Here is a 14,590-nt window from a genome sequence, read left to right on the forward strand (position 1 = left end):
CATTTTATTATGATATGTATGCACATCGCATATTTAAAGTACATTTAAAAAGAAAACATTTTGAAGAGCAAAACAACAAATAAAACGTTATCAATTTTTTAAAATGCTAAAATTAACTGAATTAAAATAATTACTCTGGGTTGAACACTATTATTTGCTCAACAACAAGCATGTTTTAGATTAAATGCAGTAATTACAGTTTTAATATTCTTTTGCTACTATGGCCATTTTGCTGCCTGAATCAGAGTACAAGCCCACTCCTTTGAAAGGCAAGATATTCTGGTCAAATTGTTTGGCAGTGAAGCAGAAAATTAGACATGCCCACTCTGTAAGTATCTGCTACCTTTTGTCACATAAACTCAGCTGTCAGAGGCAACTGCCTGCTGGATGAGAATTTTGGCACTCCATACAATTTCCAATTAAGGCAACTTTATTTCACAGCAGAGAAAATTTAACTTGATGCAGCAAGAATCATAACTCAATTTAACCCTACCGGCTGCGGTCAGGCCATTACATAAAATAGCTTGGCTCACAAGTTCTAAGCAACCAGTTGTGGATACTGATGGTTTTCTCTTGATGGGGAGAACAAAATGAGAGGAGAGTCTGCAGATTATCTGTGCTTCTCAGTTTCTGAGAGAAGTGCTATAAAGAGACTGAAAATAATATTTTGAAAATGATCTAAGGGTTAACTGCAATTTTAGGAAGAAAAAAGCAGTTATATACAGTCTGCTCCCTATTTGCACCTTATCACAGGAAAGAATTCATTCTTTGACTCCAAATGGAAACCTTATACTGTATTACATTTGGAGGGAGAAGGCTTTGATTCTGGTCCCTATGGAACTCTATCTGTACCATCAGCATTATGGTTGTTTTTTCAAAACCATCTTGGAGCTGTTACATAAAACACAATCACTGAATTATGATTATATTTTAAGTCCTGTATTGTCTCTGGCCTTCCTCTATATGAAAAGGCCATGGAATGATTTCACAGAATATTAAATATGTAACATTTTTTATTAAAAGCGTGTAAGTGCATATGAAGAGCATTATTCACTTCTGTGTCGGATTATTTAATATGAACAACTTGAAATAGCTCAGAGTAAAAGTGCCTCATTAAGCTTAATTGATGACTCACTCATATAATTCATAAATGTTTCTTGCTTTTTCTTTATATAATCTGCATTTCATCTATATTGTGATTAAAGTAATGTTTCCCCTTTCTGTCTTACATTTACAGCATTCCTATATTTATGTACAAAAACAGAAAAGATCCAGTAGCCTTTCTGGTGTCCCATACAAAAGTTTTAGTTGTTTAGTTTTTTTCTATCTATAGAAAGTTTCCGCATTACATAAAATCTTATGCCTCAATGAGTAACTACAGTAACAACCCAGCAAAGGATCTGGGGTGCAATGAATCATAAAGACCCGCAATATCCTTTATTATGATAATACTCGACTCATTCTAAATGTATATATAAATTTTGCAAAAATATGGGGTAAGGTATTATAGAAAGTGCACTTTCTTGAGAATGCTACTGAGCTTTAGACAGATTTAGGCCCAGTTCAGAGTCAAGTAGCCCTGCTTTTGCCTTCCATTGCACTAAGAGCTTTCAGCAATTTTTAAATTGTAAGCTTAATATTAATTACAGCATAATCTGTACTAAAGTGCTAGATATTATTCCCAATGCAACTGAATTACTCTTATATTTACTTTAATATACTGAAATATTTCAAAGATCTAGACGATGGTCCAGTTTACTCAACAAGCTAAGAACAAAAATGCCTTCAATAGTTTTGGCATTGTATATTGTATGAATTGGACCATTGTATGTTTAATGGACCACTATGTGTCTAATGAGAGAAAATTAACTGATTACTTCAAAATATGGCAAAGCAAATCATAGTGTGGAATAATCTGTATGAATTTTATCATATATTACATGAATATGCGAAGACCATCAATGTTTTACAAGAGTATTTCTATGATTATTTCAGCACAGTGTCCTATCTTATATCATGTCAAATTAACTATTTAATATTATTAGGTCATTAAAGTTTATTCAAGCTGTATGCAAACATTAATAAGGAGCACTGGATAAGACACTAGTGTTTATGTAAGTTGAAGCAGATGCTAATTAACAGAGATGCATTTAAAAGAGAAAATATTTAAGATAGTACGGGAGTACATTAAAGTTAACATAATTATCATTTTTCTTGGATGTTAATAAATGACATAGCATAATAATTTAACTAGCAATGAAGAAATAAAATCACTTGGTTGAGACATATTGTGCAGTGTCATAATACACTATGGTTTAGTTTCAGTTTAGTGTTAAATTCTGAACTCAGTTTTTGTCAGTTTATTGTGACTTATTGGTCTGACATAATCATGGCAGAACCCAGTTAAAAGAAATAGATTAAATAAAGTTTATTTGCTCCCAAAAATTGTATGCCTCATATTATTAGGATATAAAGTGTATCTTGTTAAAATTATCTGTTGTCTGTACACTACTAGCTCACTTAATATGTGTACTGATGCTCACAAATGTTTTAGTATCTGGAAGAAGTCATGGTGAGCATTACTTGCATAGGATTCAAAATATTGCGTGACCCGTCAAAACCACGGTCCACTAAAGCGCGCCCGATTAAAGCGCGTACCTGACGTCATCAGCAGCGCGACAAATACGACCGTGGAGAAAAAAGGGCACTTTAAAAAGCGCTTTTAAAGCAAGCCGATTCACATAAAGGTAAGGGTTAGGGTTAGGGTTAGGTTAAGGGTTAGGTTTAGGTTTAGGGTTACGTTAAGCGTTAGGGTTAGGTTTAGGGTTAGGTTAAGGGTTAGCGTTAGGTTTAGCGTTAGGTTAAGGGTTAGGTATAGGGTTAGGTTTAGGGTTAGGCTTAGGGTTAGGTTTAGGGTTAGGTTTGGGGGGGTTAGGTTTAGATTTACACGTTAATTTTAAGTTTACCGCTCACAGCGTGCTGTTTTCATCACGCTGTGATGATGTCACGTACGCGCTTTCGTCGAGCGCACTTTCGTCTACCGCGGTTTTGTGGTGGAACCAAATATTGATCCGGTTAGAAAAACAATGTATGCCTCCTTGAATCTGATGGAGATGGTAGAGGCAAGGAAATCTAGGTAGTTAGGCAGATTGATAATCAAAATATAAAGGAACTAGAAAAAAGGAACATGAAGGAAGGCAGAAGTTTGCTAAGAAATGTAAATCAGATTATCACTGCCTGAGAGACCAGTGTAGCAGAAAAATGAATATCGAAGATGGGTCAGAACAGTGAAGTACTATACAACTTTAAAAAAATGTCATTGGACCTAGAGATAGATGATATAATTGGTAAGAAATGGACATTGCAATCCTGGAAACCTAAATTAGTACACCAGCCAAATACTGTTCCGAAGATATAGTATATTTGGATTTTAATAAGGCATTTGATAAAGTAGACCACAGTCTACTTCTTGGTAAGCTGAAAAATGGGGGCTAGATTGCATCAGCACCATATGGATTTGTAGATGGCTGACAAACCACACTCAATATATATTCCTTAATGGAACTACATCTACATGAGGGAAGGAAGCAGTGGAGTACCCCAAGGTCCTGTTTTAAGCCGAGTACTCTTTAATAGAGTATCTTCATAAATGGTTAGATGAGGGGATAGAAGGGGAATTCATCAAATTTGCAGATGATACCAAGCTGTTAGGAATAGCTAATATCCCAGAAGATAGGTTCAAGATCCAGATGGATCTTGATGGATTTGAACACTGGGCCCTATCATAACAAAATGAAATTCAATCTAGAGAAAGGTAAGGTTTTACACAAAGACAAGAAAAGTCAAATGTACAAGTACAAATTAGGTGAAACGTGGCTTAATAGCAATAACTGCAAGAAGGATCTTGGAGTCCTAGTGGATAATAATCACTTAAATATGAACCAGCAGTGTGCTGCAGCTGCCAAAAAAGCCAATGCAATTCTAGACTGCATTAACAGAGGTATAAAATCAAGATCACATGAAGTATTAGTACTGCTTTATAAGGCCTTGGTAAGACCACACTTAAGATACTGCATCCAGTTTTGGTTGCCACAATATAAAAAAGATGTTGGAAAAAGTGCAGAGAAGAATAACAAAGATGATCAGAGGTCTAGAAGCTAAAACATATGAAGAATGTTTGCAGGAATTGGGTATGTATAGTCTAATAAAAAGAAGGATTAGGTGACATGACAGCAGTGTTCCAATATAGAAGTTGCCACAAAGAGGGAGGGGTGTCAACCTTTGTTTTTGCAGGTTCAATTTTTTTTTATTCTCTTACCATTTTAAGTATACATTCACATAATTGTTATTCTTCTTTACATTTGTCATACATTTGTTATTCCATTTAATAAGTTAGAATATACAGTTTGGGTTGCTTTATTTACCATCCCTTCCGTCTGTTGTAACACCACCTTATTTTCCCTTTCTTTTCTCCCTTCCTCCCTTCTCTACTTCCTTCCTTCCTTGTCTCCTCCCCCTTCCTTCTTCCATTACCTCTCCCCTACTCCTACTCTTACAACACAATACAATAACAGAGTTGGAAGGGACTTTGGAGGTCTTCTAGTCCAACCCCTGGCCTAGGCAGGAAAACCTATACCGTTTCAAACAAATGGCTATCCAACATTTTCTTAAAGACTTCCAGTGTTGGAAGTCTTTAAGAAGATGTTGGCTAGCCATTTCCATCTTCCTCTTCCCTTTCCTACCCCCTCTCTCTATCTCCCTTCTCCCTTCCTCTCCTTGCCACTTTCTTCTTTCCCCTCTCTTCCTCTCATTCTCTCCTCCTCTATCCCTTTCTTTTTCTGTTGTTATAGGGGTCTCTTTCAAATCTCAGTTTGTTTTCTTGCGATGGTATTTCTGCAAACCCAAATATAATTTAGTATCATTTCTTATTCCCTTACCTTCACTAATCTATCCTATGTCGCCCCCCCCTTTATATCTCGCTCTTGAATAAATACTTGTATATCTAATATTTTCTTTTCTGTTTTCCCCCTCCCCCCTTTTTTTCATTTAATAGTGCATTTTCTGGGTTCTGTATCTTCTCCTTACTTTCTTTTCTAGCTTCTTTTTTCTAGTCCATTATAAAATCTCCCCATGTCTTGAAGTACACTGATTTCTCTTTATCCTATATTTTCAGTGTCAACCTGTTCATCTCTGCACAATCTAGTATCTTTTATTATCTCTTCATCTGTAACTTATTTAATTTCCAATTTGGGGCAAATACAATTCTCGTTGCTGTAATTACATGTATAATCAAATAAGTATCCTCTTTCTACTCTGGGATAATACCTAGTAAAAATATCTCTCGTCTAAATTATATTTCTTGTTATAACATTTTCCCTAGCCACACTTTTATTTTAGTCCAACATTTCCTTGCTTCTGCACATGTCCACCACATATGATAATAAAAACCTGTTGTTGGTTGACATTTCCAATATTTCCCTGACTTTTCTTTTAAACATCTTTGCTAATTTTTCTGGTAACGTGTGCCATCTATAAAACATTTTGTATAAGTTTTCTTTGACATGGTTAATGTATAGTTCCTTTCCCACGGTTGTTGCCACTTTTCTAGCTCAATCATGCAGCCAAAGTTCTTTGCCCAAGTTATCAACCTATTTTCTAAAGCACCAGAAGGAGAAATTTTCCAATAGTTAAAACAATAACCCAGTAGAATGCCATGCCTTCAGAGGTTATGGGTGCTTCATCACTGAAAGCTTTTAAAAAGAGAGAGGACAGCCGTTTGTCTGAAAAGGTATAGGTCTCCTGCTTGAGCAGGGGATTGCATTAGAAAACCTCAAAGATCCCTTTCAACTCTGTTACTCTGTTAAAGCCAGAATTAGAATTTTTAATAGGAAGGATTGAAAAGAAAATTGCCTTCAATATAATTCTGTGCATAGTCTATAGGATTATAATATGCTATCATTTTGGATTAATCATTAAAGGTAAAGAAAAGAAATGATAACCTCAAAACTAGGTTTTAAAACGTTTATAAATAGACCATGCTTTATAGGAGAAAAATGAGTTGGCTTCACAAAAATAAGTTGGACTGCAGTAGTAGAATAACTCCATTTTCATGGGCATACATAGCTGGATGACTGCACTGAGACTGGAATGAAGTCAGAGGGGAAATGTTATGTGTGACAGAGAGCACAGGATGGAAAAGAATAGAAGGATCTCTATGGTAATGTGCCCCAGAGGGATTCCCCTGTTGTTTTCAAAAGGTCCTTCTAGCCTTTAGAATTAAGAACTTTATATCATTTACCCCCTTTTTCTACTGCCATCAGGATCCCTAGTTGGTGAACCCTGCAGTATGGAAGATATTAATCCTGTTCATCTGCTTTCTCTAGCAGATAATTAGCACCAGTTGCCAGCAGGAAAGCCGACGCCAAAGAAATCTTGTTGGACAGAATCTGTATAAGCTATTTTGGATGAGTGAAGATCTGCAAGGTTGGAGTACAAGCTATTCAGGAAGTATGTGGGGATAAACAGGATAGCGCTGACCAGGAAATTCCTTACACCAGCTTTTCCTGATAGGCTATATTATGTGTATGAGTAAGTTTTTTCCCCCCTAAATGGCAAATTTAGGTGAGATTGGCGCTTGTTGAAATTAGATTTATTTCTGATCCTTACATAGTCATGCATTTCTAGCAGTGGTGGCTTCCGGATCATGTTGCAACCGGTATGGTGCAATGGGGCTGGGCGTTCACCACACGAACGCGTGCAGCATGCACGCATGCATACTTACTATCCGTGACACTCTGCGACACCTCTGTGATGTTCCAGCTGCTTGGCGGAGCGTTGCGCAGGCACCGTATCCTCCGTGCGCATGTGTGGATGCCCCGAAAACCTTACTTACCGGTAAGGAGTACAGGCAGGCGGGCGGGCCCTCCAGAGCACCGTATCAGAATAGTACCTGGCATCTGATGACTTGATTTGGGGTTTACAGTATTCAGGATAGATGTTCCCGGCAGGCACTGGTACACCTGTACCGGGGCGTACCGGTCATAACCCACCACTGATTTCTAGTCAGTACTCTCATGATATTTGGACAGCACAAGCTTCAAAAAGATGCACAAGCACATCTATCCTGAATACTGTGAACCCCAAATCAAGTCATCAGATGCCAGGTTGTTATTTCTTACTAGACAAATTTGGTTCAAAATTCTTTGGAATGAAAATATAAATTCATATTTGACTTCTTTCAAACATAGCAAGAACTTCATTTTATTGTTCACTTTCCTCTTCACAGAGTAGAACTGTATTTTTTGAAATATGACTTTCTGCATGATCATCATAGATACTCCTAAATATGAGACAGATAGAAATTATCCTACACGACAGTAGGAATTGAAAGGGAAAAGCTCTGCATTTGAGAAACTGATTAATAGAATAGTGCAACGTGAAGAATAAGGTGAAAAACAAGTTTTTTTTTAAAAAAAATGAGTTAATTACAATTGTGAAACATTTCATTTTTTTACTGTGATGTCATGCAAGTGGATTCCACTTTCATTGAAGTTGAAGGAGTTCTATCACATTTCCCAAAAATGTACTCTTATTTTGATACCTGAGAAAAATACTATAACTTTTAAAATATTTATCATAATAAATTAGGGCAGATTAAATTAAAATGAAAGAAAGAATTGTAGGTCTTATTCTCCTTCATATTCCTATTGCTTAGCTTTGTGGTTCTCAGAATTTTGGATGGGTGGCATTGGTAGTGAAGACAATGCACACAGGTCTAGGTTTCCAGAGTTGAATGCCTCCTTCTTCACCCCAACTGAGACAACAGTCACATCTTTTTTCTTTTTTAAATAAACAAATTCACTGGTACATAGGGAAGCTCTAGGAAAATGTGGTAGTGGAACAACTGGGCCCTTCTTGACCTCTCAGCAGCCTTTGATACCATCAACCATGCTATCCTTTGGGATCTGCTACAGAGCTTAGGACTGAGCGGCAGAGTTCTGTGCTTGTTTAGCTCCTTTCTCAAAGGCTGTTTCCAATCAATGTTGATAGGAAATGAGAGATCCAGCCCCAGGCCACTCCCGTATATCATACCACAGGGCTCAGTAATTTTTCTGCTTTCCACTCCTGGAGCTTCAAGATCCTGGTCTCTGACATCTTTGGTTCTTGATGGAGTTGAAGTACCCAGTTCAGACCTTATTATTCACAACTAAGAGATTCTTTGCAGAGCTTTGGTATCGCACCAACTGCAACCTTTTCTAGATCAGGACTCCCTTTTCTGGGTCATTCAAGCCCTAGTCATCTGTCTTCTGAATTATCACAATGTGCTTTACATGGAGTTATCCCTGAAATGCATTTGGAAGCTTCAACAGGTACAAGGTACAGGAGCAGGAGCAGTCTTTGGGGCCTATAGAATGACCCATGATATATCACTGCTTTGCAAGTACATTGACATTGCAAGCAGATTTAAATCTCTTCATGGCATAGGTCCAGACCACTTTAGGAACCAATTCATCCCACTTGTGCTCTACTCGTGCCAGCAGAGGAGACCTGCTTAGGATCTGTCGGTCAAGGAACTCTGCTGGGATCTCATCAGAATTCCTTGACTGACAGGATACAGAAGAAGAACCTTTTCTACCAGTCCTGTGGAATATCCTGCCTTCCCCACTATCCTTTAAGTTTCCCCTCATCCTCCTATCCTTCTGCAAGGGTCTAAAGACCTGGCTCTGCTAGTTGGCCTGGGGACTGAATGGGGGAGTACATCACAAGAAGTGGCTGCTAATTAGCTGAGCCCACTCCCCCCTTAAACTTTCTGTTCCCCCTTTGCTCATTTTTTAAATTTCATATTATTGCACTTCCATTGTTTATTTTTATTCTTTTATTTCATTTTACTTGTTATTTTATACCTTTTTTTCCATTGTATTGTTTTAACCTCCACCCCACCCCCCAAGAGTAGCTCCATGATAAGATATGTGGCATATAAATTTAGCAAACAAGCAAACAAGTTGCACTCATCTGCTTCATTTTCCAAAATGCAAGAGTTCTGTAAAATGTGTTTTAAGGGAAAAAAGAATGTCTTATCAACTCTATAAGAAATAGTGGAAAAATTTTAGGCTCAAGTCAAAATGGGCCAACTTGCCACAAGATAACTTGATGCAGGACAATTCAAAAAATACAAAAGTTAAATTAATTTCAGTGGAACTGTGACCAATAATAAAAGGTCAATCCAGAAATACAAGAGTTACAATAATTTTGATGAAAAGGCGGTCACCAATAATAAAAGTAACTGAATGAAACTATTAATGCAGCATTGAATTGTCCCACACTGAGTATTCCCATGGCAAGTTGGCCATGGCAAGTTGGCTGCAGCAAGGTGGCCATGGCGAGTTGTCCTAGACCTGGCTCAAGTTGCTATCAACTCCTGGACAGATCTCATGCATTTTTAATACCAATATGGAATTGTTACTTCAAGGATTTTCCCCCGACTTCCCAGTATCATCTATAGCCATAGATTTTAAAGTAATAACCAGATCTGACTCTACTTAACTTTTTCAAGATCAGCCAAGGTTGGTTAGTGCACAACCTGCTGTCAATGGAACGAAGAGGAAGTTAAGAAAGAAAATATATTTGTTCCTAGAAGAGAAGAGAAATTCTGTTTTCTTTTCAAATGGTGGGAGCAGTCACTGGTGCAAAAGGATAGATACAGTGGTGATATGTGTTTACACTGTAGAACAGGGGTGTCAAACTTGCGGCCCGCAGCCCCAATGCATCACATGCTGGGCCCGCCTGGTTTAGTGAAGGGGGGGGAAAGTCCTGATACTTCACATGACACTGCTGTGACGACACAAGTTTGACATCCCTGCTAAAGACTGATTAAGACTTCTGATTGCCTTCTCTTCTGATGAAGATTGCAACTCCTGAAAGTTTCCTGACATCCAATTCACATAGATAAGCCAAAGAAGAGGTCAAGCTTTTCCTTGAAGATGTCCATAGCAGTGTTAGGAAAATGACAAAAAAAAACAACCCCACAACAGGAAGGTAATGGAAAGAGCAGGGCTAATAACTATAGCAATTTTGATTGTGACTTGACAGGAACACCACAGAATTGTAGAGATGTGGAGCTGGATCATATTACAAAGATCCTTTAATCCAGCCTGCTGTAATGTGTAGGAAAACTAAACCAACCATCTTGAGGGGTCTACTCATTTTCTTCTCTTTTTTTGTTGGAAAACCAACAAATTCTGTAGATAATGTTGATTCTATAAGATAAAAGACTTATTCCAAGGAAAGGTTCAAATATGTCATCAATCTACTTCCAGCCCACCTTTCTTTATCAACTGCTTATTTGCTTTGACTGTAAGTAGTTCAGATTCTCATAGAGAACTATCATGGAATAAACTTGTACTCATTTAAGCAGCCTTGGTTCCTGTTTTTTTAAGCCTGATAGTTCCACTGTTGTACAGCTCTTTTTGTCAGAGGTTTTTCCTTACATTTAAATCAAATATGGGTAATTGTAACGTATACCTATTATTTCTGATCCTAACTTCTAAAACAATGTATAACTGTTTCTGACAATCTTCCTTAAAGCACACTTTTATATTCCTGAATTTTGATATCATATCTCCCCACAGTCTTCTTTTTTCAATGTGAATTTCCCAATTTTCTTCAATGTGAATTTCCTTGTGTCCCTGTATCATCTTTGCTCCAATGTAGGGCTTCCAAGCTATGAATGTGTAGCCTATATTTTCCCTCCCTAAATGGAGCATCTTATATTTCTCTTAATTAAAAGGCATCTTGTCCTCTAAACCCAATCTTCCCATCTTGTCCTCTAAACCCAATCTTCTAATGAACTCAGTCTTCATTAGATTGCAATTGTTTGTTTTTGTATTTATTGCCAAACCTTCCAATTTTGTTTGTCCTCCATAAATCTGATAAGCAATCTAGCAATCCCATTATACAGATCATTTGTAAAAATGTTGAATAATACTAACTCAAAGATAGACATGGCAGGAGCCCATTGGTTACAGCTCCTCAATTTAATGTAAAGCTATGGATGCTAAATTTCTGAATGCAGATAGCCAGCCTGTTGTAGGCCCACTTTATTGTAGTGTCTCCAAACCATATTTATCTTGAGCATACAGACAACAATATTTGTCATTTAGACACTGCATTATTCATAGAATTTTGTGGTTGAGCAGCGATAACAATGCTCCAACCTGTACCTCTCTAAGAACAAAATATCCCCACAGTGCTTTTGTTGCATTAGGAATTATCCAGCTGAAAACATGTAGGATGACCATGTCTTATAAATTATATTGCTTTGAAAGGAAAAAGATGAAGCTATTTAATATCTGCCCTTCCTTAAAAAGATCAAGGTAAACTATATGCAAAGATGGAGAATAGCTTTTATCCTTACAACAATTATGTCAGAAGTTGAGCTAAGAGATATTGAGTGATCAGAGATCACCCAATGAGCTCCATAGTTAAGCAGAAATTTGTATCTCCCTAGTCCTTCTTTAGACACAATAACAAACTAGTTCTGAGTTAAATAGAAGGAGAAAATGTATAATATTCTACTTTGCAACTGAGTTTTTGCTACAACTTTTCCTGGCTGAACTACTTTTCCTCTCTTAAGTGTCCCAGTTTCTTATTTCCAAAAGTATGAGACTCCGAAATGAAGCAGCTTAATAAGTGAAGTATCTAGAAACCAGCTCTCTTGAGTGCTCTTCTTTTATAACCTAGAGGGTAGAATTACAAATTTCACTAGCCAAGATCGAGTATTTCCAGAGGTTATTCAATGAAAGAAGGTTCCAGAGGTTATTCAATGAAAGAAAAATTTAGGCTTTTCCTCCATATGTTGAATTTTCCCCTGAAAACTTTTCCCTTCCAACTTAAGGAAAACTTAACTTCAGAGCTGGTTGGGAATCAGACAAAGGACAATGTAAATTAACCACTGGAGAAAGCATTGTATGAAGAGGAAAGATTATATATTTATTTTATTTCATTCTTATTCCTGTACATCCCTACAGGTATTTTATCTCACTTTTTTTCTATCTTACTTTCTCTACGAAGTCTTAATATTCCCAATGTGCCTGGGGAATAATGGGAGTTGTAGCTCAACACATTTTGAAGCAAAACATGCAGCCAAGCTGCACTATTTGTACATTGATGATAAATGATCTACTGGGGACTCCATAATATGTATAGTCTCTGGGTACATTTTTTGTGGCAGACATAAAGACAAAGGCAAAATCAGAGCTCAGGTACTCATTGGGTTCAATATCTCCTATGTGTTACATCCTTACAGCCTCCTCTTCCAACTGTAATTTTTTTTCCAGTTGTCATTAGATTAAACCACCTGATCATTAACCATGTTCACAGGAAATGTCAAGCACATTTTCACCTAATCTCATTTAATAGCTCTTGGCTAGAAGGACTATTCTACAATTTCCTAAATTTTACCATCTTCTTCAATATTCAATGGCACAATTGGGTTTAGTGTGATTGAAGCATTCCAAAGATAATAGAGTCAAATGAATGACATTAGTTACAGAAGGCACATGGTGGGTGAAGGCATACTCAGAATAACCAAAAACATAGTTTTAGCTGAGAGACTCAATCTCAATGAACAAGGAATTTATAAAAGATGCTATATATGTTGACACTGTATCAAAGAATGAAACTGCAGGAATTTTATGTTACTTTTTCATCTATCCCATTATCAACTATCTAGAGGTGCTGAATTGTTATTTCCCCAACTTTTAAAATCTGGGATTTGCAATCTAAACATTTCTGGAGAATACTACATGAATGAAAGCTGGTTTAGAAGTTGATGCTGAAAGTCAAACAAATCTGTCCATCTTGCTTTTATTTTGTTCCTTTTTGAATTCCAAGGTTCTGCAATCGTAGTACAGTTATACAGATTTTTATCATTATATTTCTTGCTGAGTCAACTAGCAACACAATCAGTCAATCCATCAGGACAAAAAATTTCAACTTTTTGTTTGAGAGGGCTGAAAACCACAGAAGCTAACCATTACAACATGGCAGCAGGTGGGGGAAGAATCAAAACACAGAATGATTAGCATTGAAAGAAAAATGTTGATTTATGAGGGAATATTACCTTACCGAAAGTTACTGTTGTCATTATTATTGCTGCAATAATTTTCAGCCCCATTGCCTAATTTTATTCCCAACCCCATCACACAATACTGTAGAACAAATGGAGGCTCTGAAAGCCATGTGGAGCAGCAGTTGGTAAAAAGGACATTGATTATTGAGTAACATTATTCTAGACCATAATAGTTGGAGATTCCCACATTCTTTATGGCCTATGATATAATAATAGACACATGAAGAAGCATGACTATTTCAATTCATTCATTGGTGATTATGTTCGCAATCAACTATGAAGTTTCTGCAATGAAAAGTATGGTCCACTGTAGTTAAAAAAATGATATTAAAGAAATTAGAACCAAGATGGCATTGAGTTTTCAGATGAAAGCCAATAAAGTAAAGAAATGGTTGTGTCATTAAGCTACTTATTTTTTAAAAAGAATTAGAAAAGTGACAATTTAAAATTTGTATCTGATTTTTGCAAATATCAGATTTGTAATAAAATATTCTTAAAAGAGTAAGGGTATCAGAATGATAAACTCTAACTCTTGAATGGCAAAAGTCTGTTAACAAAACTGCTGTTTTTATGATAGAAATAGAGGTTTATCTGAAGCAATAAGAGAATATTATATCTGAAATTCCTAAAACAATTTAAATTATTATTTGGCATTAGAGTAATTCCCCTAAAAGCTAGAATTCTACATTTATTGAATTGCAACTCTCATTATCATTAGATAAAACATCTGCTCTTGTCTAAGACATTTGGATACCAATTAGGGAAGGGGATTTTGAAGCAAAATATATTCTGAAATATCAGTAATGATTATTCAGAGAAAGGAGAACAGAGAAAACAATATAATCGGTTATAGAAAAAAAAATCAATACAGCCTTCATTACTTACCGGCAAAGACATATCGGTCTCATCCCGAAACTCAGGTAAAGTCTCCAGGCAAAAAATCACAATGGAGATAAGAATGACCATAACTGAAATGATGGCAATGATGCGGGCAGCCTGAGAACTCTCTGGATGTTCAAAGAGCAGCCACACTTGTTTGAGGAATTCTCGATCAGGCATGGGCTGCTCTTCTTCCTTGATGAATCCTTCATCATCACGAAATTTAGAGAGAGCTTCTTCACCCAACTGATAGAATTTGAGTTCCTCCAAAAAAACATCAAGAGGGACATTGATTGGCCTTCGAAGCCGTCCTCCAGATTGGTAATAATACAGAATAGAGTCAAAGGAAGGCCGGTTGCGATCAAAGAAGTACTCATTACGCAATGGATCGTAATATTGCAAACGCCGCAGAGGATCACCCAGTAAAGTATCGGGGAACTGTTTCAAGGTCTTTGCTTGGGTCTCAAATCGTAGGCCAGAAACATTTATCACCACCCGCTCACAACAGTCCTTGTGGGAATGTCCCCCACAGTGGACGATGGGCTCACTTTCCCCTGTAGTCAGTGGCAATAGCTTCTCCAT

The 14,590-nt window shown here is 36.9% G+C and overlaps 1 protein-coding gene across 1 annotated transcript in view; it reads right to left on the reverse strand.

Moving 5' to 3' along the window:
• Nucleotides 1–14,590, reverse strand: part of KCNA7 (potassium voltage-gated channel subfamily A member 7) — a 28,022-nt gene extending 13,432 nt beyond the window's left edge. The window contains exon 1 of the mRNA XM_032237654.1: nucleotides 14,015–14,590. Within this exon, the coding sequence (XP_032093545.1) occupies nucleotides 14,015–14,590 (576 nt within the window). The remainder of the gene's footprint in view (nucleotides 1–14,014) is intronic.

The sequence above is a fragment of the Thamnophis elegans genome, chromosome Z (genome assembly GCF_009769535.1).
Source record: "Thamnophis elegans isolate rThaEle1 chromosome Z, rThaEle1.pri, whole genome shotgun sequence".
Lineage (NCBI taxonomy): Eukaryota > Metazoa > Chordata > Lepidosauria > Squamata > Colubridae > Thamnophis > Thamnophis elegans.